The sequence below is a fragment of the Echiichthys vipera genome, assembly GCF_963691815.1.
Source record: "Echiichthys vipera genome assembly, chromosome: 2".
NCBI classification, from domain to species: Eukaryota; Metazoa; Chordata; class Actinopteri; order Perciformes; family Trachinidae; genus Echiichthys; species Echiichthys vipera.
The window spans coordinates 11,253,659-11,280,598 of NC_139827.1; the positions used below are offsets into that span (position 1 = coordinate 11,253,659).

General features: G+C 41.2%; 1 protein-coding gene across 1 annotated transcript in view; it reads left to right on the forward strand.

The window, feature by feature from the left end:
- The first annotated feature begins 5,587 nt into the window (after positions 1-5,587).
- frem3 (Fras1 related extracellular matrix 3) overlaps positions 5,588-26,940 on the forward strand; it is a 32,092-nt gene continuing 10,739 nt past the window's right edge. The window contains exons 1-6 of the mRNA XM_083928296.1: positions 5,588-10,757; positions 11,677-11,766; positions 23,121-23,267; positions 24,767-24,997; positions 25,151-25,276; positions 25,701-25,952. Coding sequence (XP_083784422.1) covers positions 5,729-10,757; positions 11,677-11,766; positions 23,121-23,267; positions 24,767-24,997; positions 25,151-25,276; positions 25,701-25,952 — 5,875 coding nt within the window. The 5' untranslated portion in view covers positions 5,588-5,728. The remainder of the gene's footprint in view (positions 10,758-11,676; positions 11,767-23,120; positions 23,268-24,766; positions 24,998-25,150; positions 25,277-25,700; positions 25,953-26,940) is intronic.

The following is a 26,940-nucleotide window of genomic DNA, read 5'->3' on the forward strand; positions in this document are numbered from 1 at the left end:
ATCTGTCAGAGATACTTTACTGAGCTACTTCACACATTCTGCCGTTGATCCTTTAAAAAAATGTTGATCTTAGTGAGATTGAGATCTCTATTACAAGAGAGGGCATTTAAAAGGAAACAGAGAGAAGACAAGCAGCTAACATAACTGAGTCACATACAATCAATGCATGTACAAACAGTATCACTTCAGCACCAATATCTCTATATCTTCTGTGTATTTCATTATATTTACATCATGCAAAGTAGTGGAAAGCTTTCCAAATCCAGTATTAACCTGTAGGGTATGTGAAGTTGGCCTGTTTTGAGATCCAGCCCAGTGAACAGTTGTTTTAAAATTGAGGAGAAATTTAAAAGATTGACTAAATTTAGATATAGCATCTGTATAAATAAATAAAAAAACACTACATAGGCAAGGACTACTCAACCCTGTAAACATGCATTCAATTACATCATCAAAGTCTGCATAGGGAGGAGGTCGAGGAACATACGAAACATATATGATCTACTTCACGTACTTACTTAATTTACATGCATATGTAATTTAGATCAGGTAACAAACATGCACACTTTAAACATAACCAAGTAGCCTCGTTTCAGGTCACAGCCATTTCACAACATGCACCGGTCACTGGAAAATACTTTTTCCTCAAAACCAAATTGAGAGTGCAGTTTCATAGTTTGGGAACGTAATTTTCTAGTAGAAATGGTTGCTTTTTCATATGTATGACATCAATCTCCTTTACCGAAACACAAAGCACAATGATGAACTGCATCAGGAGTGGAAGGAGAAAAGGTGAGGGTATCTGCACAGTCAAGCACACAACGTGGCAAGATGGTCAACTGCACAATGTTTTTTCTGTCTTTGGAAAAGAAACTTGCTTTTCTTTCAGTAAAAGAAAATCACAATTGTAATGCTCAATGCAGGAAGACGAGGTTTTACTTGGTTACTTGATATTGGATCAAGATAGTGGGGGAGATCCAGAGTCATGTTAATGTCCCTGGTTTATCTCTGGGTTTGTTCATACATGGTTTAAATATATTTAGCAGTTATTTTCCTATGTGCACATTGGAATTTCCACTTTTATATCTGTTGTGTGTGTGTGTTGTGTTTATACCTATGTGTCTGTTCGGTAGAGTAGCCCTGATGCTGCAGACCTTTACCTGCATTCGACCTTTTGTATTGTCTCCAGGCAAAAACACACACTCTAACAGTGATACATATCAAGTGTCCTGCACAGCTGGACTGAACTGTCCATCAGCTGTATGAGTGGTGTGAGATGCCCGCGAGTGATTTTGGACAGGCTCAGAATGTGAAGAATGATGATTAAAACTGTTGCCTTTGTAGCAGGAAAACATCCATTAAAGCTTCTGTCAGTGTGTGTGAAGTTGTGGTATGTTGTAATGATTTAAGTTGATCAATCAGGCATGTTTCCTGACCTATTTTTGAAACTGCTACATCAACTTAATTGTCTGAAGGCAAAATTAATTTCATGTTTCCTTTTTTAGTAGCCTATATTATATTCTTAAGCTTTTAGTGTTAGTTGAGTCTTTCTATATCAGGGACATTTTCAAATGAGGTCATATTTACAACCTCTGATACATGATGATAGATAATGACAGACATGCAGGAAAAAAGTGATCCTAGTAGATCCTAAGATTGCTGTAACTGTAAGTGTCTTTGGTTACTTTGTGCTATATTTCATTTTTGGCTTGGGTCTAAGTCGTGTTAGCAGGTCTGTGGGCACAGTTGTGCTTTGAGCTAAATGCTAACATCAGCATGCTAACAAGCTCACAATAACAATGTGCTGATGTTCAGATAGTATAATGGTCGTGTCTAGATGGTAACTCTAGATTTGTGAAAAGTCACAAAAACTCTTGCGAGACTTTCTTCCCGTCCACCTATCCTAACCATAACATTTCAATGCCTAACCTTAACCAAGACTTTCACAAATCGTAGGTTACCATCTAGACACGACGGGAATAATGTTTAACATTTTCACCATCTTAGTTTTGCAAATTAGCACCAAACACAAAGTAGGCTACAGGTGGGCATAAACCAGAGATAAACCAAAATACAGGACACATTAAAATGATGATGGAGCTCGTTGAACAGCTAAACCCTGAAACAAATTGTGAACACAAAATTTACATATCATCACCTTAAAGTTGATGAGGCTACTGTGAGCAAACAGTAGCTTATTTAAGCATTCGGCAGCAGAGCAACATTTTCATCAATTTGTGGTTGTTGCCCCATGATAAATGTACAGTTATATGTCCAATATTAACTCTCTTATAATTCTGTTTTTGGTCTCTATCAACTCCTGAGGGAAATACAGTATGTGTCTCTTTATGCTACACTATATGTTCTCCAGCTATGGTCGCTACTTGTGTCTTCTGTTTGGTGCTGAGAAATAGTGTAGTCAGTCCGATTTCAGAACATTTACGCTGAAAACAGCTGCCTTGTGCAGCCGAAAAAGATGCTATGAGAGAGAGGAGGATGAACTAAAACAATAAAAATGTAGGCCCGATTTAAAAACAATGAGCTGAAACTCACTATAAAGCTCTGTAAAGCTAAGTGAAGCTGCAGATTCAGGTGATAATTATCCGTTGGTTCATTGCCAGATTGTTTTCTTGTTGATTTTTGATACATTGCTATTGGGAAAATATTGCAGATTTAACGAAGTTATCAAAAGTCATCCTGAGGGGTAAAATAAGGGATATCTGCACCAGATTTCATGGCAGTCCATCAAATAGGTGTTGAGATATTTCAGTGTGGACCTAAGTGGAGGACTGATTCATCCCTAGAGCTCAAAAGACATCAGAAACAACTTTATTGATGTACTGAAACCATTATGACAAATGTCTCAAAGACACATGTTTACTAAAGTAGTTTGTTTTTTTCGGGAAAACATTTCTATAGAGCTTAAGATCTGGATCTGAATATGGCTACGTCTTGATAGATGTAACAACTGCACCAAGAAGTAAGAAAGCAAATCCTGTCTTCTCCCTGTGTGGCTGTTAGGGATACAAAGAAGGGATCCACTTTGGCTTTGTTTTCCATCTATCATGAGGTCATTACTGCCTGCTGTCATCATTAGCTGCCCCCTGAATGAAGGCTTGATCCTGGGCAGCAGGGCCTGGCGGTGACCCAACTTCTCTCTCTGTTTACCTTAGATGCTCATTAAAGGCATGCCATGTCTTTGATATCTAAACTGGACAAAGTCGAGCTAATGGCTTAATGAATGCCACGCTGCAGCTCAAGAACAGACACATTTAGAAGTTGTTTTCCTTTCTGCATCAATCAATCACCTAAAGCTGGATTGGTAGTTTCATTTCCCGCATAGTAGCATTTTCTCTTCAAAGTGATTTTGGATTCATGCTCCAGATTGGACTTTTCAGTCCATGGGTCTTGGTATTTTGCTGTCCACTTCTTCACCGCGGGAAGAATGTGAGTGAAATCCAGGAGTAACAGGGTATAAAAAGCTTGGTGTGTTTGTTTCTATAGTTACACCCCTTGGTGTGTATGTCTCCGTTTTTATTCTTGGCTGGTCAAGTGAGGAGGGCAAGATTTATTTCGAGGATGCAATGAAAAGTGTGATACAGAATGCCTGGATGCATATGGCATCTCTGCTATTTGGCCCACACTTCAGGAAAGGTTGCTGAGTGGTTCACAGTGTTGTCTTAAAAGCATTATCATGTAAAATAAACAGAGGAACTTTTACAGAATAATAGTGGACTAGTTACATTTGCAGTATCAAATTAGGCTTTGTGTATTAATTGTTCAATGGTATCCTTTCAAATATTTTCCGATAAACAGTTTTTTAATCTTGCATTAGTGATTAATTGATCACAAGCACTTTTCATCACTGCTGAACTTGATGAATGTACAGTTGTAATCATCTATTAAACAATGTAAGTGGATATAAAATGTATCTGTACGATGAGTGATAATAAAACTATCAAAAGTTTCAAAAATGTCAACCATTGCATTGGAAAGAACTGAGTGAAAATGTTTGAGCAATGCACACGGATCACTTCATCGAGTGTCAGGCTCAACTCAAAAGATGATCCATAAAAGGCTACTAGGTATTTTTATCTTAACATGACCTTGTGCACCATACTGAGTACACATTCTCACATTCTCACTGCATCCAGTATGACTGCTTGATTTCTCCATGCTGTGCTTAGTCAGTATCATTGGAGAACGCCATTCAATGTATTTTCTGCTTAAATTTCACCATCATCTTATTAAAATAAAAATCATCATGTTTATACATTTTCTTTCTAAAAAATGTTTTTTTTAAATATAGCATTAAATAAATTTAGTCAGACCTTGTCACAATAAAAGAGGCAATTTACAAGACTGGATACTGCATGGTTAAAATCTTATAGTAAGTGATTATCGTACTGTCGGGGATCAATGTGGAACTAAAATCTGTGAGCAGTATTTTGAGTTGGTTGTCTTTTCTGTGTGTGTGTGTGTGTGTGTGTGTGTGTGTGAGGCCAAAAAGTGTTCATACACCTGTCCTGCCAGCTGATGTCAAGTTATTGTCCCTCTGTGTGGGACTAATAGCTACTCCGGTGCCGAGTTGTCTTACCGACACGACCTCAGAGACACTGTGCCTCGAGAGCAGAACACAAAAGCCTTTGGAGGATAATTTCCCACAGGTCATGTGCATTTTCTAATTGCACTGAAGGTAATGATAAAATTAGCATTTTTTTTGTATTTAAGCCTGGGGAAGAACTCAAATACAGGTCAAATTATTGCGTCATTGATATCTAAACTAGATGTGCAATGTAGAAAAACCATGAAAAAATAGTCCACAGTAATTAGATTACATTGTGCATGTCACCATTTAACTGAGAGTTGTAAGAGGTTGAATTTTGCACTGTAGAATGGTTCCCCTTTATACAAGAATAGTGCTGGGATGCCAGATTTGAACTTGACACAATACTTTAATGTTACTGCAATTAGTGATTGTTTCATTCACATAGTTCCCACTGTTAGAGCCCTTCATCGCTCTCTGAAGCAGTGTGTGAAATCACACAGGTCAATGATGATACATCAAAGCATAAAGCTGACTTCAAAGTGACTCTAAAACAGCCACCACCATAATCAGTTTCACACTGAGCAAAATGTTTATTATCCACAAATTCGACTTAAGTGCACAGCATTTACCCGTTGGAGGGCACATGCATTCCAAAAATAATCCAGCATACATTTTCTGTTCATTTAAATTCTTATGTGCACTTACGTGCTTAGGTAAACCTTGAAAAGATCAAGGAATAATCAGCTGACATATTTTAACAGTTTTTTTTACACAGAATTCCCTGAATAAGGCCAGTTTTGCCCTGGATTGTATCCCCCACTTTTTTCAGTGAGAGAAGGAGAGAAGGGTGGGTGTTGGCTGGGGGGAGCACTTTCACAGTCTTGTCCAATGGTCTTTCTTAAATTAGCCATGGGGGCAGGAGGCTTCCTCCCTGCACTGACAGAAGGAGGAGCCAGAGCTTGTCAGTGTCTACTGTTTCATTATTACCTGCACAGCCCTGCAGCCTTCACCACACTTGTGTCTCTGTGTGGCAACATAGAAACAGAGAGAGGCACAGAGTACAAACTCCAAGACCTAAACCATCACAGAGAGTTTTCTTTTTTTAATGTTTTTTTCCCACTTGGGACAGCCTGCTCCTGCTGACTTGAAAACTAAATTGCAAGGCAACTAGCAGTGGACATGGCTGGTTGTTTGCAAAGTTCCACACTTTGTCAAAAGTGGGCACTTTTAAGATGCTTGCTTGTGACATTTGCTCTCAGCTTCTGTTTTGCCTCAGTAGATGCAGAACTGTTTGACCAAGCTCACCTTTATCACCACAGATCTGGACCTAGTGAAGACAACATTATCATCGCTAACAATGGGATCAGGGTGCCTTTGGGGCGATCTGTGTTTCTGGACCCTCTAAATGACCTGGTAACAGAAGTGCAGCCTGGGGACCGCTGCCAGGTCACAGTTTTGGACAATGACCCCCTGGCCCAGCAACCTGGAATGCTGACTCCTAAAAAGTTCCCTTGTTCGTTTGGACCATATGAAGTGAAATACACTCATTTTGGATCTCGGAGCCCCAGTAAGGATCGTGTGAAGCTGCAGCTTCGTTATGACTCTCAGACAGACACAGTTATAATCCCTTTCATGCTGGAAGTGGAGGTGGTTTTCCAGCAGCTTGAGATCCTCACCAGGAATATGCCCCTTAATGTTGAAAAGCTCAGTGGTGACAGCAACCCTATCGACAAAAAGGGTCTGGAGTTTTCCTTTGAGGACGGTGTCACACAGTGTAAAATTGCCACTCTGGTCGGCGCTGGAGGTCTTCCCAGGTATGGCATTCTTTTAAATAACCCCTCAAACGGCCAAATGGTTGACTGTGATGAGTTTGTGAAACAAGGCATCCGCTACAAGCACACAGCTAAAACCAATTCACCTAACAGAGACTATATTCCAATGATGGTAGAGCTGCAGGATAATGATGGAAACACCATAATGCAAGAGCATTTCCAAATGATGGTAAGAATCAGAGAGGGTGCAGAGAATACTGCTCCTAAACCCAGCTTTGTATCCATGATGATGATGGAGGTTGATCAGTTTGTGATGACAGCTATTACAAGTGATATGCTGGCTGCTGAAGATGTTGAATCTGACCCAGATGATTTAATCTTCAACATTACTACACCGCTGAGCCCTCAGCAGGGCTATATCATCAGCACAGATGATCAGAACCTGCCTATCACCTCTTTCTATCAGAGAGACATCAAAGATCTTAAAATAGCTTATAAGCCACCCTCAGAGGACTCAGAAGTAGAGAGGATTTTCCAGCTAGAGTTTGAAATTGTAGACACTGATGGTGCTGTGTCCGATACATTTGCTTTTATGATTGTGGTGAAGCCTATGAATACCTTGGCTCCTGTAGCGACCAAAAATACAGGGCAGCTTTTGTTTGAAGGGCAGTCCCGAGCTCTCTCCAGCTCTGACAATTTAGAGATTAGTGATGAGGATAACCTGGAAGATGTGAGAATAACTGTTATTGATGGCTTAAAGCATGGAGACCTGACCGTTCTCGGTGCTCGCAGGAAATTCTTTACACCTGCTGATCTAGACGCTGGCATTGTGCTGTACCAGCATGATGGCAGCGATACCTATAGTGACAACATTATTTTTAGAATGACTGATGGTAGTAATGAAGTGGAGTTTCTGTTTCCCATCACTATTGCTCCCACTGATGATGAACCGCCTATTATCAATGCTAACACAGGCCTGGTGTTATTCAAGAATGAAGTCATGCAGATTTCTCCCTTCATCTTGAGTGCCACAGATATTGATTCAGAAGACTCCACCATTAAGTTCATCTTAGAAGAGCCCTACTCAACTGTAGGGGAGCTCCTGCTAAGGCAAGTGGAGCCTCCCTCTGACCCGTCTCTCTGGAAGTTCAGTGAGACAGATGAGATGTTTGAGCAGGTGGTAACTGAATGGTTTCAGCAGGATATTCTTGATGGAAAGCTATTCTACCGTCATATTGGACCCCATAGCACCACCACTGTGATTGATACGTTTGTGTTCCGAGTCCAAGATGATAATGACCCTCCTAATCAATCTGGGGAACACATGTTCACCATCAAAATCCATCCTGTTGATGACCTTACTCCAGAGCTTTTTCCAGGCACCACCCTTCACATGACAGTCCAGGAGTATGAACTAACACATTTCAAGAAGAAATTCTTGTGTTACAGTGATCTAGATTCAGATGACAGGGATCTGAGGTACACCATCATTAAGCCCCCAACTGACACAGATGAGAACAATCCAGCCCCCTTAGGTGAAATCGTACTGACTGACAGCCCAGACACTGTAATTACAGAGTTCACACAGGCCCAGGTTAATCACCACAAAGTAGCTTACAAGCCTCCAGACCAGGAGCTGGGCATCACTCCAAAAGTGGCTCAGTTCACATTCATTGTGGAAGACACTGCTGGTAACACATTAGATGGACTATTCACCATTTTCCTACAGCCAGTTGACAACAAGCCACCACTAATCACCAACTCAGGGTTCACTGTTATGGAAAGAAGTACATATATCATCACTAGGAAAGAGCTGCATGCCACAGACACAGATACAGATGATGAAAATATCATCTTCACCGTGACCCAGATTCCTCAGTACGGGCAGCTGCAGTATTTGGGAATCGACATGGCAAATGGTGAAACATTTGTACTTGAAGACATTGCAAATGGTCGCCTCACTTACATCCACGGTGGAGAGGAATCCCTCAGTGACCTTATCAAAATAGATGTCAGTGATGGTTTTCATGAGGTACCCATCATCATTAAGATCACAATCGAGCCTGTTGATGACAAGACCCCAATGATTATGCTCCCAGCTGGTCTACTCGGAGCATCAATTGATGTACTGGAGAACGGAGCCACAGAGATTACGAGTAATGTCATCCAGGGCCGTGATGAAGACACAGATGACCTCATCCTCACTTTCATTGTTGAGGAGCCTCCCAGGTTGGGGGAAATCCTGGTTAATGGTGCTCCAGCTGAGAGATTCACCCAGGAAGACATCATAAATGGGGCAGTGGTGTATGCTCACACATCCGGTGAAATCGGACCGTTCAAAGAACACGACTCTTTCAACCTTACTCTGTCTGATTTGTCAGAGCAGTGGGTTGTTGGCGGCAACAAGGTCCAAGGTGTGACAGTATACGTCACCATCCTTCCTGTTGACAGCATTCCACCTATTGTCAGTGTTGGAGAGCAGTTTGTTGGACTGGAAGGGGAGAAGAATGTCATTACTCTTGACCACATCCAGGCTGAAGATATCGACACTGATAATGACGATATTCTGTGCACCATCATCGTCCAACCATCTTCTGGTTATGTGGAGAACATCTCCCCAGCTGCAGGTTCTGAAAAATCCAGGGCAGGGACAGCCATCTCTGCCTTTAGCATTAAAGACGTTGCTCTTGGCCATATCTACTATGTCCAAAGCATCCACAAAGGGGTTGAACCTGTGGAAGATCGTTTCACCTTCCGTTGCTCAGATGGTATTAACTTCTCTGAACGACACTTCTTCCCCATAGTCATCATTCCAGCCAATGATGAGAAGCCGGAGATTTTCATCCGTGAGTTTGTGGTAATGGAAGGCATGAGCCTGGTCATTGACACACCAATTCTAAATGCAGCTGATGGGGACATCCCTGGGGATGAGCTGCACTTTGAGATCATCAAAAACCCCAAACACGGCACAATAGTTCAGCAGCTCAGCACTGGCACCCTCCCTGTGGAAAAATTCAACTTGGAACAGATCAAAGAGGCATCCAACATCGTCTATGAACACGATGACTCAGAGACCAAAGAGGACAGCTTTGAAATCAGACTCTCTGATGGGAAGCATACAGTGGAAAAAACAGTTCTTATCATGGTCATTCCTGTTGACGATGAGACACCAAGGATGGCTATAAATGATGGCCTTGATGTTGAGATTGGAGAGACAAAAGTCATCAGCAACAGGGTTTTGAAAGCCACAGATCTTGACTCTGAAGACAAAGATCTAACATATATTGTTCGTTACGGCCCAGGCCAAGGCTATCTTCAGCGTATCAGCAAGTTTGGTGATGTTTTAGGTAATATAACCCTTGGGATGAACTTTACACAGGACGAAATTGACAAACAGCTCATCCAGTATGTACACACAGGCCAGGAGGGAATACGTGACCTGCTGAAGTTTGATGTCACAGATGGCATCAATCCCCTTATTGATCGTTACTACTACATCAACATTGGAAGCATTGACATGGTCTTTCCAGATGTTATCAACAAAGGTGTGACTCTAAAAGAAGGAGGGAGAGTAACTCTCACCACTGACCTCCTCAGCACCACTGATATTAACAGTCCTGATGAATTTCTCAGCTTTAGCATCACAAGAGCACCCAGTAGAGGCCACTTAGAGAGCACTGACTACCCAGGTGTTCCCATTTCCACCTTCACCCAACTGCAGCTTGCTGGCAACAAGATCTACTACATCCATACATCTGATGATGAGATGAAAATGGACAGCTTTGAGTTTGAGGTGACAGATGGTTACAATCCTGTCTTCCGTACCTTCAGAGTGTCCATCACTGATGTAGATAATAAGAAACCTGTCTTGACAATAAGCAAACTGGTCGTGGAGGAGGGAGAAACCAAGCTCATCACGCCGTTTGAGTTGACAGCTGAGGATCGGGACACCCCAGACAACCTACTGCGATTCATAATAACCCAAGTGCCAGTGCATGGGCAGCTGCTGTTCAACAATACCAAACCAATCACAACCTTTTCCAAGCAGGACCTAAACGAGAACCTCATCAGCTATAAGCATGATGGCACTGAGAGCAACGAAGACAGCTTCTCCTTTACTGTCACAGATGGCACTCATACTGACTTTTATGTCTTTCCTGACACTGTGTATGAGACACGCAAGCCCCAGATGATGACCATTCACATCAATACTGTAGACAATGGTGTGCCCCAGATTGTGGTTAACAAAGCTGCTGCATCACTGAAGATCCTCCAAACAAGCCACCTGGGCTTCGTGATCACCAGCAAGGCCCTTCGATCAGAGGACCGTGACAGTTCCCAGAAGGTCCTGAAATACACTGTGTCTGAGACTCCTCTGCATGGCTTCATCATGAACACTGCCCAGGGGAATGACAGCATCAAGACCTTCACACAAGGTAAGCCAATGACACACTATTTAATCTCTTAACAGAGTTTTGAAAATAAGGCTTTAGAAGTAATATTTTATATTCACGCTGGATCAATTGACCATATATGAAAAGGGTGGAGTACTCACCCTTACTTACACAAAGCATTTTATCATTTTTCACTGCAACTTTACTGTTTTGGGTCACTCTTACCACTCTCACCTTGTTCCCAGCTATAGCAGACAGCTGTATTCAGCAATCCAAGCTTTATTAAAGCTCGTATGAGGCACTAATAAGTGCACTGTACTCTACCCTGCTCCAAACAGCAGACACATATGCTAATCAACTAGCTTGTAATCATTGAGCAGCGAATTTTGGACTTATCAGCTGCATGGCCAAAAACATGACTCCAAATTAATGTTAATGTTGTTATGTATCTGCTAGATGTGTTAATAGACAACTGTTTGCTCACATGTTAGCCAGCTTTATTAGGTAATAATGTCAATGTTGTTGTTTTCAGTAAGTGGCCAAAAAAAAACTCTGTTTAAGGTTCATTGAAACACATGAACACACCTCTCAGCTGCAAAACAAATTTCATTATTACAGTGAGTAGCACTTTGCCTTTGCTGGATGTGGTTTCTGTAACAAAGTGAAGATACTGTAGTAAGAAAATAACGGATTGTAAGACTATTTAATGATTATACTAATATGACTACAACTAATAATCATCTGCGTCATCATCATCATCATAATAACTGTATATTATGTTTCTGTAACGGATATTTCTAAAATATTTAGACTGCTTAAAACTATCCTGACATCTCTTGTGATGTACTTTTATTGCAGCCTAAGGGACGTAACTAAAACCTTGTAAAAGCTGTCACAGTTATCTTACCTATCTAACATTTTCTGCTAACACGCTATCTCTCTATATTTGTCATACCAACAGCTGATATTGATGACATGAAGATCTGTTACGTGCTGTTGGATGGGAGCAACGCCACAAGTGACATCTTCTACTTCACAGTTGAAGACAGCGGTAGGAATCCTTTAATATTTCATACTTATCTGCACTGACAGCAAACTGGGGCTCATTACTTAGGAATCATTTGCCCGAAGGCTGTCCTCAGACTTTATCTGTCTTTTAATGGCTCCTCAAAATTGAAACTTCCTGCTCTCTGTCAATCTCCTAAGTGTTTGCATCACAAAGACTTAAGGCAGTTGGCCATGACTGACACCCCGTATAGAGCCGCCATCTCTTTTTGCCCGGCTGGAAAGCATAGCAGGTTTCAAGGACCGGGGTCAAAGGGGACTTTAGCCAAACACTGACTGCGGGTTGGTAGACGTGAAAGAGTGAGGACTACCTTATGCTCTAAACTTATTGTTAAGGAACAATAGGACCATTTTCCCAAGGGCACTTTTCTGAGTTTTCCAATGTCCCCCTTTCATCCTCTACTTGAAGTGTGAAAAATCTAAAGACATGTGTGATGAGCTTTTCACTTCACTTTCTTCTTGAAATCTGTCACACAAAAATGTACCATTGACTGATGAATGGTGTCAAAAAGAACATTATTTTGTGAATGTTATGATTCTGCATAAACCACTCAATGCATACAATGGTTTTCAAATGAAGAGATATTGTTTCAAGTCTCTATTTTTTTTTTAGTAACATCCAATAGTATCCTTTACGTTTTAAATGAGATCCATTTCTTTCTTTCTTATCCACTCCATTCATGCACTTTGGTTTTTAGTTACTACACTCATTTCTTGAATATTATATTTCCTTATAGTTACCTGTCATAGGAGCCTGAACTTTAGAATATTATTAACATGAGAGTCTAGTGGTCTTCTCAAATTTAACATATCTGTGAATATGTTCAGATCAACTTTATCCTAAAGAATTCTCTTAAATGAACCAGACATGCATGGTGCAGACATGGCGGTATAATGTATAAGCTCGGTGGCATGTCACCTCTAACTTTCACATAGATTTATATGAACAGCATTATAAATATAGCAAATGCAAAGCAATAAAAATGCAACAGGTGGCCTTTGCTATTTGTGTATCAGCTATAAAATACAAAACAAGATTTGGAAATGCAATCAATGTGTCAGGGAAAGTTTAGTCTATAATTATGCTGGATTGAGGGCCATGTTGGTGATAAAACCACCATCAGGGCCATTGAGAAGGCAGGATTGGGAGGATGTGTCTATTTGACAAATTACTGTTTTTTTTTCAGCAAAGTGAAGCCTGTTATTAGCCTGAAGTGAATCCCAGTAATTAAATTTCCCCCCCAGACTGTAAGTGAAGTAGGTGATTATTTATTTTTAATGAGGGTCAGTGGTTGACATTGATTGAAATAGATAACACAGCCATTATTTTACTCCATCTATTCTGTACACTAGTATTGTAATTAATGTTTCTGTACCTTACATTTGTGACCTATTAATATGTCAGAAGCAAAGCTGGTTGGCTTTTCTGTCTTTAAGTGGAGGTTTAACCACAGGAAGGGGAACACAAAGGCTTCAATTAGCTCAGCTGTCCTTTTTCTGTTTGCTTTAATACATTGTTCAAGCTTCCAGCCAACTCAGCTGAACCAGGTGCAACGGAGAAGGCTGAGAGACAAAACAAAACTGTGCATCTGCCTGCATGACAACGGTTCACATGTGAGGGCTACAGACAGGGCTGCCTTCAGCCCACACCACAATATACATGTAATTAATAGCACCTATATTATTCCACATAAAAGATAAACTGGTTAACATGTGCTCACCTGCACCCTCACCACCATACACACACACAACCAGTGAATCACTAAAATCAAGTGTTGAGGGGTTGACTCCTGGGGGATGTGGCATTATCCTGGACATGTAGGGACATGCTGGTGGAGAGCACGCTGATGGTCAGCCTATCTGCTTATAAATCTAAGTAGGTGAGATGTTTGTGTGGGGAGCAAATCTTCCGGTCATTAGTGATTATCCCCTGAAGCTGGTCCCTGTCACACATCCCCTAATCTTTAAATGTGAATTAATCTAAATGACTTATTTTCAAAAGTAGAAGAGAAATGTTCACTCCAACACCCTAAAAACTGATTACAATTCATAATTCACAAATTTGGAGTTAATCTGAATAGTGCCCTCTGTCATTTAGGATCTTTTTGGAAAAACACTCAGAGATTAGCTCTCAAAGTGAGACAGAAACTAGTACTCAATCTAAACAGAGATATTATCCTGAAAATGTGAAGCTGAACAAAGCAAACAAGCTGTGAAGCTCCTTCATAGACAGTGATGACTGCATTCTATATCCCTGACATAGTATTTCCCAAACTATTCAGCTAAATAAGTTCTTATGTTTAACACACCTTGGGTGTGACTTTGCTCTAGGAAATACCCCTCAGATGCACTGATATGGGCAGCTGCTTAAGGGTCTTAGCAGCCTTTAAAAGGTACCTGCCACTACATGCACCACACTGATGTTCTTCACAAGTCAAGAAAACACACACAAACACACACACACACACACACACACACACACACACACACACACACACACAAATAAACACAGTCCAAGTCATTAACATATCCTCATGTTGTAGTATAGGAGTTTGGCATAACTTATACGGCTCAAATGTTGCATGTTACATATATGTTTCTGATACGGTGTATATGTTATTTGCAGATACATTAAGATCGTAATCAGAGGCTTAAATGTGCTGTGTGTGAAGTAGCGTGTGTGTGGCCAGGCACAGCTGAAGTGTGTCTTAGTGAGAGGTCAGAAGTGAACATTCAGTTTCACGCCCAGAGACCTGCTGGTCAGCAGTTAAATTCCAGACTCTGAGAAAAAAAGTTATTCAGAACACATCCAGCACGGTTTTTTGGCTCATTGGCTCTTTGCAGAAATAAGTCAGAGCAAGTAAAAAATGCCGATTTTGAACATTTAGACTACAACCGTCTAAGTAAAGTGCATAATATAAGCAGCATTTTATAATTTCGTTCGAAGTTTAAACATGTAATGATCTGATGACCCACAAATGCCCTTATCTCAGAAACGAAATGGCTTCAGTGTTAGAGAGGCAGAGAGAGATAAAGGTTTTGGGGTGAACAGGAGAATTTTTTGCTCCTTTGTTCTGCAGATGTCTATTTGATAGATGTGATTTTAAACAATTTCTTGCAAAACAGTTAGAAAAGCAAACTGCACTGTGTGACTTGGGTCTGTTAAAGGGTTAGTCAAGATACACCAAAATCACACAATAACACAAACAAACTAATCGATCGAGGCAGCAGTAGACCAGCAATTCCTGTGTTATTTACTTACTGCTTTTTGCCAAAGGAGTCTGGTGGCTTTGAAGGAAGCATAGATGGATATAAAGGCTCCAGTTCCCCATTGCAATATGACGACAAGGTAAAGTGCTGAAAAGGTTCTAAATATAGCGTACACTTAAACCAATATGGATTTTTTTAGGTGGTGAAAATACGTTTAGATTTTGCCCCAGTCAACAGCAGTACATGCTTAGCTTTTCCAAACTGGGTGCGTGCCGACCGCCACCTACTGATGATAATACACTGACCATGGATAAGTACCTCATACAACCCCACTTCAATATATCCCAACTATCTCTTTAACTGTCTTGTCCTGTGGCAGTGACCTCAAACACAAACAGTAGTTCAGCTTGGGTAATGCTTTGTCCCTGCCAGGAATTTCTATTGGAAAAGCAATAACCTACATGCAAATGCCCAGGTCAGAAACTCCCAACAGCCAAAGTGTAGAATACTGAGGCAATAAATACTTGTTTTTACAAGTAGATACTTGGCTCACATGTATCCTTGTCCATAAAGCATGGTCTCAGTGGCCACAGGCTAAGAGAAGAAATCCTTATTTACCGGCAGACGTCTGTAAGTTTCTGTTCATTTCTAAGTCTTAAAACTAGGATAATATATTTATGTCATCTCTTTAGACATAGGAGTGGGGGGGTATTCAGAAACACTGCTTCTGCTTGCCAATCTTAAGTACAAGATAGCCTCAGATTTCATAGCAGTAGTAATTAAACTCAACTGATTAACACATGAAAAAAAGAGAGCAGAGCCTCGACATTCAGATAAGTTGTGCTTGGCCACTGTGCATTTTCCAATGGCAACAATATAGTCTTCTTGCTCTGGGGAAGGGTCATAGACCCCAGTGGGTTGAGTGTTATGTGATCATTCAGAGTCTGGTGAGGAATGCACTTCCTTGGAGACTTCAGACTCCAGGGCCACAGACAGAGCAGGGCCTGGAAGTGAAGTAGTATCCTAAGCAGACAGGTGTGTACGTGAGAGGGAAGGCTCCATGGGGATCCCCTTTCAAAGCCCTCCATCACCCCACTCCCGGCTCCGCAGAAATCCAACCCAATCTCAGATAGCCCGATAACCTGCGGACTTCCACTGTGGAGGTGCCTGCTCTGGAGGGCCACTTCCCCAGAGGGTGCGAAGATACCAAAAAAGGGAAAACAATGCAAAGAAAATGTGTATGTTTGTCTGTATTGATAATTTTCCTCAGTACAGTGGGTGTACAGTCGCACAGAAGGACAGTATGGTGACTGAGATGGCCATGTTACACCCCTACTTCCTAACTGTGTTTTGGGATCTTGCATGTCACTCATGTCAACAGTCACCAGTGATTTACTGGCTAATGGTGCCACAGTCAGGGCCTCTGACTAGGCACCCTCCACCACCCTGCCCTGTTGTCACTCTCCTTCCTTCCCCCTCCTCCAAGACCCCTTCATGGTATCACTATTCTTTTTCTATAGTGTGTTTTCTTTTTGACCTCTTCTCCATTTCTTTCCTTTCTTTTTCCTCTCAGGGTTTTTCCCATATCCCTTTCAATGAACCATGGTATCACTTCATTCTCTGTCTTTCTTTCTCTTTTTGTACTTTTTCTTATGCCCTGATTTATGGTGGTTGGAGGGCTGCAGGGGTGGGGAGTTATGATGTATGGCTACAGCGGTTATTCTTATCTGCTCTCATATGGCAAAGCTGTTGCTGCTGGTGCCGCCCTAGCAGAGCTGTCATTGAGTTACTCGCACTCCTTTCCTTGTCCTTTTCTTTTAAGCCATGCTGGTGGCGTGGCTCTAGGGATGGCGATGTTGTTCTGTTGGATATGCTGTCAGTCCAACTCTTTTGATTAGATTTGGTACAGACATCCATGGTGACCAGAGGATTTATCCTACTGACTTGTGGTTTTGATTTGAGGTTTTGACTGAAATGGCTTGAGAACTTTTGGATGGATTGTCATGAAATTTGCTGCAGACATGTCCCGCTTTTGACGACCACTTTTGGTAATCCCTCACAATGACTAGGATTTTTCTAACAACAATAAATAAATCATAAAAAAAATCATCCTTCTCATTCATCATTTATGTATTTTCTTATTTTCTTCTTATTTTACTGTTTCTTGGCATCAGCCTTTGGGCACAGAGTGTGTAGCCCCCACACATGTTCAAACGTGCATCCAGGAAACTACAAACATGGTGGATATGCTAACAGCTAGGAAAAAGCAAATATAACCAGGCCAAGCAGACAAAGCTTGTTACCAAATTAGAGTGAATCGGGGGTTCACCTACTGGCAAGCAGAAGTCAGGAGGCGTGAGCTTCTGGTAGCGTTGAGCCAGAGGAGAAGTTTACAAACTACAACAAAGAGATCCCACTAATTCTGCCTTGAACTTACTGTACCATCGGGTCCAAATTCTAACTCCCATAACTTGGGTTAATGACCTAGTTCTTACAGATATAAAGACATTCCCATCAGCATCAGCTGTAGGTGCTAATCAACAGATTTAAGCATGCTAATATGCTGAACTAAGATCGTGAGCATGCTAAACATAGCATCTGCTAACATTAGAAGGTACAAATTATCAATGAGAGCAAGTTAGCTGAAAGCATTGCTATGCCAAAGTACAGCCCTATTGCCCTGTTTTGTTTCAACATAACTAAACAGGCTGCATGACGTGACACCTGCATACATATTACAAGACTGGACAATGTGAAAAGTCATTTTGGTTATATTTGCTCGTCTTACATAATTCTACACATAATAGTCTTACAAAAGATAACAATTGTCAGTACCACATTTATTTTGTTTCTCCGAAGTGTTGCAAGCATCACTAGTATATGGCGAACAAGGGTGAAAGATGTGGCCCTCAGGCCCTGTCAAATTATGATTTGTAACATCCTGTGGCGATAACTTCCATGTCCTGAGATAAAGGAGCTATCTAACCACTGTGATGTGTCGATTTACAGCACACGTTGCTGCTGCCCAGGAGGAAGGAATGATGAGTTATTAATACATATTATCATGCTGCATTCCTAACATGAATTCTTTGGAACGCAGAGAGGAAGCTATAGCTTTCACTATTTGAAAAATCTCTTTCTACACAAGTTGTTAAGAATCATAATAAAGATAGATTCTTCTATTTCCATCAACGTTTGACATCTCTGTGATTTAATAGACCATACAAAAACTACGAAATTTAAATACCAACCATAGCTGACTGCAAGCTCTGCAGTATTTATATCAACAGGATGATTAATGAGGAAATGTAATAATGGCAATGTAAGGCACCTGATGAGGATATTCTTAGAAGGTTGCTTATCCTTGCATCATGCTGATGAACGTCAAAGCCTCATATTGACCTTCCTGTCCGATGATATCTCCAGCCTGACCCACCGTCACACTGCATCTATGTATGGTGCAGCCAGCACTGCGGTGTAAATATGAGCTGATGAAGAGTGTGCCGTCAAAGGACGGTGGTGCGGGAAAAAAATCTCTTAAGCTTGTGTGTATGTTTTGATGTTGTCTTGCAGATATTGGATACTTGAAATTATATGACTAACACTCTTTCGCTGAGTCATTCCATCATGCTGCATCAAAATATTCCACACTTTTACATCTTTGTGTTTTTGACGCTGACTTTTTATTTTTTTAGTTAAATACTTCATCAAAATACCTGCATGTGCCACATTGTAGCAGGCAACGATGTTACATATGGCACTAAAATTAGTTAAGCAGGTTTAGATGAAGGTTGGAAGAGGATCCAGTTGCTCTCACTCAGGTCCTAAAACAGAAAAACATTATCATACTTCTTTAATATTTATCCCCTGGCCTTGTCAGTGATTAGCATCAATCACACTGAAGCTAATTTATTAAATAGCTGCTAACAGGGGCATTTAGAAACACGTGTGGCCTATAAAACTTTACATCCCAGCAGAAACTATGATGAATGTCAGTTTGAAAAGCTAATGGAAATATGAGCTGAGCCAGGCAGCTACTGTATGTATTGGATTTGATAGCCAGTCTAACATAGTATGTGTCATAAAAATTGTAATAAATTAGCCTCAGGCATGTCTAAAAATCTATTTTTAATTTTATGTTTGCAACTATTTTTCTCACGGGCCTTAAACATGTCTATTTTGTTCAAATTTAAACCATTCATTTCTGTCAGAAGCACTGTCTGTGTGCTCTAGTTGTTACCCTAAAGGATAACCATGCTGGGAAGTCTGGCATCTTGATTATTTCTTGACTTTTTCTCGACTCATGCCAGCTCCAGCCTCAGTTTCTGACAACATGTACAAAAGAAGTTAGAGAAAGGGAGATGCCCCTCTCTCACACTGATGCGAACAATACAGAGGCAGGCATGGAGGCATGCCATGATGGTAGATCTGGCCCACCCAGACTGTGGCCTGCTGTCCCTCTCCGTTGTCCGTCCCCTAAGCGAACAAAGCCGACACAGGGAGGAAGGGGAACATGGGGGGAGGTTGTGGAGTACAGCTGTCACTCTGCTCTACATAATCTGGGAGTCTGGCGGGAAGGAAAAGAGAGACACAGAAAAGTGCTATACTTCTTTTTGCTCCTTCTGAGTTTACGTTACATGTGACTTTGTTTATGAGCTACATGGAATCACTTGGAAGGCAGAGGAAGAAACTTTGAACAAAAATGGATTCTGAACAAATGTAACCACATGTACCACTTGTAGAGCAAAGAAAAACAGCTGTTGACTATACAGTGCGTAACCCACTGAGTTCAAGGAAAATTGCAAATGCTACTTATTCACTGGTCTCCTCAAGCCTGTTGGCCCAAATGCGGTGCAGGAATTCATTCAGTTCGGAAGGTTTTTAAGCTTTGAATGAAAAAAAGGAAACTCAATTTGAAATTGAAGTGTTATTCTAAAGGAGGTGTAATGTTGATGTCATACGATGGCCATTCCCACTACGCCATTGCACAGTTCAGGTGCACACACTAGGTAGCACTTTTCCAGTCATCAGTCAAAGTCATATAAGTCAGATTCACTGTCCGAGTCAATCTGATCAGTGTTCATATATTCTTAACAATATTTTTGACTCTTTACAATATTCTAAAAATTGTTTGAAAAATAGATAGGCAAAGTCCCTCCCCTACGTATACACAAGATACAAACATTTTTGGATCCCATTTGAATTGTGCCTTGATATGATGTGCGTGCGTGTGCGTGTGCGTGTGCGTGTGCGTGTGCGTGTGTGTGTGTGTGTGTGTGTGTGTGAGAGAGAGTGCACTGTAGTTTACTCAGCACAATATAGTCTAACGGTCTATGAAATACCAGTGCAATACTGTGTTCTTGGCTTCTTCATAAAAACTCCATTGTTTTATTCTTTGTAGCGCAGAAACCTAAAGCTGCCTGATTGCTCGATGCCAAAACAGAGGCAGCTTTTTGTCTCATCGTGTTCATTTGATAATCTTTGATGATAGCCACTGACTAAGCTTCTCCTCATATCAGCTCCAAATAGGGCCGGCTGCCAGGACACACTTTCTCCAGCACAGAAACAATCTGATAATTGAAGTTTGTCAAAGACTTTCTTCTTCTTCTTTTTTTGGGAGGGGGGGGGGGGGGGTACATTTTATCTATGTACTGTAAAGACACCTAAAGAATCTGGGGCGAGCAAAAACAGACATGATACATGTTTCCTGTATTTTTAGCCGTGACTGCTGGAAACCTGAGCATGGAGCCGGGTTGAGGGTAGCTGTGCCCACTGGGATCTGCTGCTTGATGTTGCCTGCCTTTAAGGCTTCCCTAGAGTAGTGCATGCATTCACATATCCATCTGTGTTTAAGGTGGCAGGTAGAATAAGTGGTACTGTGATTATTCGAACTTACAGTTGTGTTTAGTTTATGTCAGCAGAGATGACTGAGTCACTGTCATTGTCCCAGAAAATCCACCTGCTGCTATTAGTTTCATCTGGACATGCTTCTGTGAGTGCAGTTTGCTCCTGTTGTGACTCGGCCGGGTTTGGCGTCAGTGTTGATATGTGGGTTTGAGGAAGTGGCCCCCTTCCCATCCCGAATAGCCACTCTCAGCCCCCCTGTTTTTTCATTGTCCCTACTCACATAGCATAAACAGCAGGCTCTTTCTTCCTCATTGAGGCAAAACTGAGCTCAATGCGGGTTTATTGTGTGGACAGGCAGAAGCTCCTTGACACTGTCCTCTGTTTACTTTTTATTCAATTTAAAAAAAAAAATCTGTTAACCTCTATGTTTTATCATTACTGAGACATTCATGACATCGAATAACAAATTAGTTCTTAAAAATAGAATACTGTCCCAGAGGTGTTTACATAATGTCCCGGTTCCTTTAGCATAAGAATTGTAGAAGCTACTCTATAGATGGTGTCTTGATTCTTGCATGCATTGTTGCCCTGTGGAAACAAGCGTGCACAGGTTTGTTTTGTGTGAGAGAGAAGAAGAGCTGTAAAAATGACAGACGGAACTGACATTACAGCCTTATATCCACCACTAAAGCGACTTAAATTGTCAGCATGGGAACATTTTGAATTATCTACAAAATTACTATGGAGTTGTTTGCAAGGCGTGCCGTCGAAAAGTGACCAAAAGGTCCAACTCTTCTAATATGTTCCAATATTTTCGAGATAATCATCCACCCCTTTATGCTCAAGTCAAGTTTAAAAAAAAAAATGTTGACAGCTGTTACTGATGTGTTACTGTTCACTTTCTGAACGGCTGTGGCTCAGGAGGTAAGGTGGTTCGATCAGCGGCTCGTCCAGTCCATGTGTCAAAGTATCCTTGGGCAAGATACTGAGCCCCCAAGTTGCTAACTTAGAATCTAATCTTATCTCGATCAGGATTGTAATAAGCAGGTGGCACGTTGCATGGATCAGGCGTGTACTGTAAAGCACTTTGCTTTGAAATTTACTATTTCTGAATCTTGCTCTACAAGTATCTGCCTTCTATTTTCAATATAATGTAGGGTAGGCTTACGTATTTTACCAAAATAACGCTGTTTGGCCTTTTTCCTTCCATAGTGTCGAATAACAAATTCCCGATTAATAATTGTGAAAACTGTGAAACATCCTGACAATAATCGTGATATTAAAATCTAATTTCAGAACAGCCCTGGTCCCACCAAACTGCTGAATGTTTCTTCTAACCCTGTGAAGTTCCCTCACTCCTCAAAGCGTCTTTAGCAGAGTTAGGTCAGCAGGGCCGCTGCCAGTGTGACCAGCCTTGCAAGACTAAAGAGAGACAGCCCGCCCTAACCTCTGTGATCCAAAGAACCCACTGAGCTTGACCCATTTTGCATCGAAAGTCACAGGTCACTAGGCTCTTCTCGCTGAAGGATAAGACACTAGGGTCTTTTGGCGATGCTGTTAAAAAAACATTCAGATTATGTAGCCAGTTGGAAGTCAATGATCAAAACTGAGCTGACAGTTTGAGGGATTACATGAGTCATGAGATAGTATGGATTAAGGAAAGGATTGGGTCTAAAGTTGTGGATCAGGCAGGTGACTCTGAGCTTTAAGTGTTTTGTTCAGATGTGTGTTTTCTGAGCAGGACCTCTTTCACAGATGCGATAAAGATACTAAATCAAGGATATTGAGTGTTCAATTATTAAAGACTGAAAATATGACCTGAATATGCTGCAGATTATGTCACACAAGAAGCTCACTAATGGAGGAAAAAGAAGCCTCTTAAACTTCACCTTGTTCAAGAGGGAGAGCGACAGAGCGTGGACAGCTCATTAAAGAAATCATGCTATTACAGAAATTTTCCATAAGCAGACTACATATACATGCCCCATTTAGGATTGAGAATCTGAAACAGCATTAGGTAGAGGTGCATGAGAATCAGAGGAAATAGGAAGTAAGGCAACTCTCCTTGAGACCCAGTGAAGTGAGGTTTAGGGAAGCCCTGGCATTAAGTTATCATGTTTCCCTTCCAAAATTAAAATGCCCCTTTGATTCCTTTTTATCATTGAGCCTTGAGCAGATTGCAGTTTATATGCATCAATGGATAACATGAACAAAATAGATTGTTTCCTCGTTGTACTGTGCTGTGGAGGAATGTGTTCAATAAGCTTTTTTTTCTGTCTTTAGGTGGAAACAAACTAAAGCCTCAGCCATTCCGGCTCAACTGGGCCTGGATCTCTCTGGAGAAGGAATACTATTTAGTGGATGAGGATGCCAAATTCCTGGAAGTTACACTCAAACGCAGAGGCTACCTGGGAGAAACCTCCTTTGTCAGTAAGTGTTGACGGTCTTTAGATTTTATAACTTAAAGGTTCCATATTATGCTATTTGTTTTATAGTGGTATTTTGGGAACATGTTCACATGCTTTAATGTTCAAAAACACATTATTTTTCTCACACTGTTTGTTTAAATATACCTGTATTCACCCTCTGTCTGAAACGCTCCATTTTAGCACCTGTCTCCTTCAAGACACTCCACCTGAAAAAGCCTAGTCTGCTCCGATTAGTCCCAAATTATATATTATTAGTCATTAAAGGTCACATATTGTAAAAAGTCTTGATAATAAAGCGGTTTGAGGTGCCATATATAAATACTGTGAAAGTATCAAAACACTCAATCCACAGTGAAATGCACACAGCTCATATTCATTCACCGGCTGTAATGACACTGTAGAGCACCGACACAGAAGACCCAGAAGAGATGCTCTCCTGCATTCCTCTGTTGGAACCAGTGGATATTTGAGTTACTGTTGCCTTTCTATCAGCTCCAACCAGTCCGTCCATTCTCATCTGACCTCTGGCATCAACAAAGCATTTGTGCCCACAGAACTGCCGCTCACTGGATATTTTCTCTTTTTGGGAGCGTTCTCTGTAAACCCTAGAGATTATTGTGCATCAAAATCCCAGTAAATCAGCAGTTTCTGAAATACTCAGACCAGCCCGTCTGGCACCAACAACCATGCCACCTTCAAGGTCACTTCAATCACCTTTCTTCCCCATTCTGATTCTCACTTTGAACTGCAGCACATCGTCTTCATCATGTCTACATGCCTAAATGCATTGAGTTGCTGCCATGTGATTGGCTGATTAGGAATTTGCGTTAAAGGGCAGTTGAACAGGTGTGATGTATATCTTTTGAGACTTAAGCTAAAGCCAGAGAGATAGACTATATGTAGTTTTTGACAAAAAAAAATGTTTCTTAATTTTCACCTTTCTGTAGCTTTTCTGTTACTTCTCACCAATAAACTGACACTATCGCTACACTTAAACTGAAGAAAACACCAAATCAACACAACGCTAATAACAGTGCTGTCTCCCTAAAGGTGCAAATCTTTTGTGTTCTTGTTTGTCTGCATTTCCTCTCTTGTCTGAAAGAGGTCTGATTGAGAGCACATATAACCTTTCCGGACAAAGGTCAGAGGGAAATGTCAACATGCTGGTCTGTTTGGCTGCATCAGATTTATGACAACATATGGTAACACTTCCGTCCTTGAAGAGGCAAGAGAATTGTAGAGGAGCAAACATACCCATATGTAACATTATAGACGTAGATCTTAGTAACCCAAGAAATGTGCTGTAAAAAAAAAACATCAGACAGAAACCAGTCGCCATACCTACTGGCCTAGAGTCTTGCTTGCACAGCTACTTGAATCAACAATTAAAGGTGCCATTTTCAGGTTCATACATGTATTTTGGGTTTCAACTAGAACATGTTCACAAGTTGTGACATTACTACTATAATTTAAAAAAACATGTACATCCCTCTCCTTCAGGTATTGCCACCAAGGATGGAACGGCTGAGAAGGACAAAGACTTCCGTGGCAAAGCCCAGAAGCAGGTCCAGTTCAATCCCGGCCAGACTACGGCAACCTGGAAGGTGAAGATCTTCACAGACCAGGAGTTTGAGACCTCAGAGACCTTTGAGATACAGCTGTCAGACCCGGTCATGGCTGTGCTGGAGTTTCCCGACATCGCAACAGTTGAGATCGTGGATCCTGGAGATGGTAAGAATCTTATAATCAAGTCATTTGAACAAAGTCATAACATAAATGCAGTTGTCATTTTCAAGTGAAAGACATAAAGAAAAAGATGTTTTATTGAATAAGAGCATTTCTTATAAACAGTTACTCATCATCTGTGTCTCTCTTCCAAAACAGAATCGACCGTCTACATTCCTCAGGCAGAGTACAAGATTGAGGAGGATGTTGGAGAGCTGTTAGTGCCGGTGCGGCGCTCAGGAGATGCCAGCCAGGAACTCATGGTTGTTTGCTTCACTCAGCAAGGTGAGAGGAACCTGTTTGTAATTACTGTCATCAAAAGTTCTAAGAGTACGGGGAGCCCTCTGGCTCAACTGGTAGATCATGCGCCCCATACAGGCTGAGTCCTTTGCAGCGACCAGGTTTGACTCAGACCTGCGGCCCATCTTCCCCTCAGTCTCCCAGCTCCAGTCTGTCTATCACTACCTAATCAAGGCCAAAAAAATGTATTTTAAAAAGTTCCAAGATTACGTGCAACATGACTTTCAATGAACGGTAAATGTGCAGTGACCTACGTGTTCTTATGTGTTGTCTTCTGTTTTTTATTGTTCCCTCTTTATTGAATCATACTTATCAGTCAGATTCTCTATGCGTATGCATTGCTAGCAACCCAACATGGACAACTGAGGTTAATCTCCTGTCCTCTTTCTGTTCTGTTATGATTCCTTAGCCACGGCCACTGGCACCATACCCAGCACCGTGTTGTCCTACTCTGACTACATCACCCGGCCTGAGGACCACAACAGTGTGCTGCGTTTTGACAAGGATGAGCGGGAGAAATTCTGTCGCATCATCATCATCGATGACTCCCTCTATGAGGAGGAAGAGAGTTTCAACGTCAGTCTCAGCATGCCCATGGGGGGCCAGGTCGGCGCCAGCTTCCCAACCTCCAAGATCACCATCTTGGCAGATAGCGATGATGGTGAGTGAGCCGATTAAACTGGCTTCTTTTGTTTTAGTAACACTTTTCTTACTTCAGCAAAGGACGGACAGATGTCCAGTAGTCAAAGGTAGATGGAAAGATGGATGGATGGATGTACCAGGTCTATTGTTAATATCAAAGATGTCTTTTTCAGGTTTCCATAAAATCTTCCTGACCTTAACATGAAAACAAATCGATTGTTTCCCAAACTACCCACTATTTAAGACATTTACATTTACAGATATTCAAATCAAAGAAACACATCATGTCTTTACATTTGCTGGCGTAGTATGCTAAACCAATCAAACCAAGAAACTGAGTAATGACCTGATTTATGATAAGACTGTATCACCACGCAACAGTGCAATTTCAGATAAGAGCACTGATTAAAAAAAAAAATCATTTTCACTTACTGATTCCTGCTGTAGCTTTAAATATTAGTGTTGTCGTACCGGTTTGGGTATGATTTATACCTAAAGACAGCAGAGGATTATTTGCTGCAAAAAAGAGAAGATTGATTGAAATTTGAAACTGATGCACATAAATCAACAAAAGCACACACAGAGAAATATCACAAGAGCTGCTTGACAATGAGAATGGAGCCCTAAGCACATTGCTTGCCTAAAGGTCAGGAAAGAATGGCATCATGTGCTGTGGTTACAGTACTGACATCACTGTGGCAGCTGTGGGTGATCCTGTTGCTCAGTGCCCCTTTGATTCTCTATTTTGCCATTTTGGTATCTGCACGCTATTAATCCACAAAAAGTGCCCAGGCGGCAGTATAACCACAGTCGCCAAAGAAAAAGCCCTTGATACTGTACTTGCCTTAATGGCTTTACAGTACATTCAGGTCCATTACCCTTCCTCTGCTTGGGCCTTACTGCTTTGTCTACAGCCTCTGCTTCATTTATCCACCATATTCTGTCTGCCTGTGTCTGTCTGAGTGAGTGTTAGGAACAAGATGACAATAGACAGGTGTTGAGAGGGA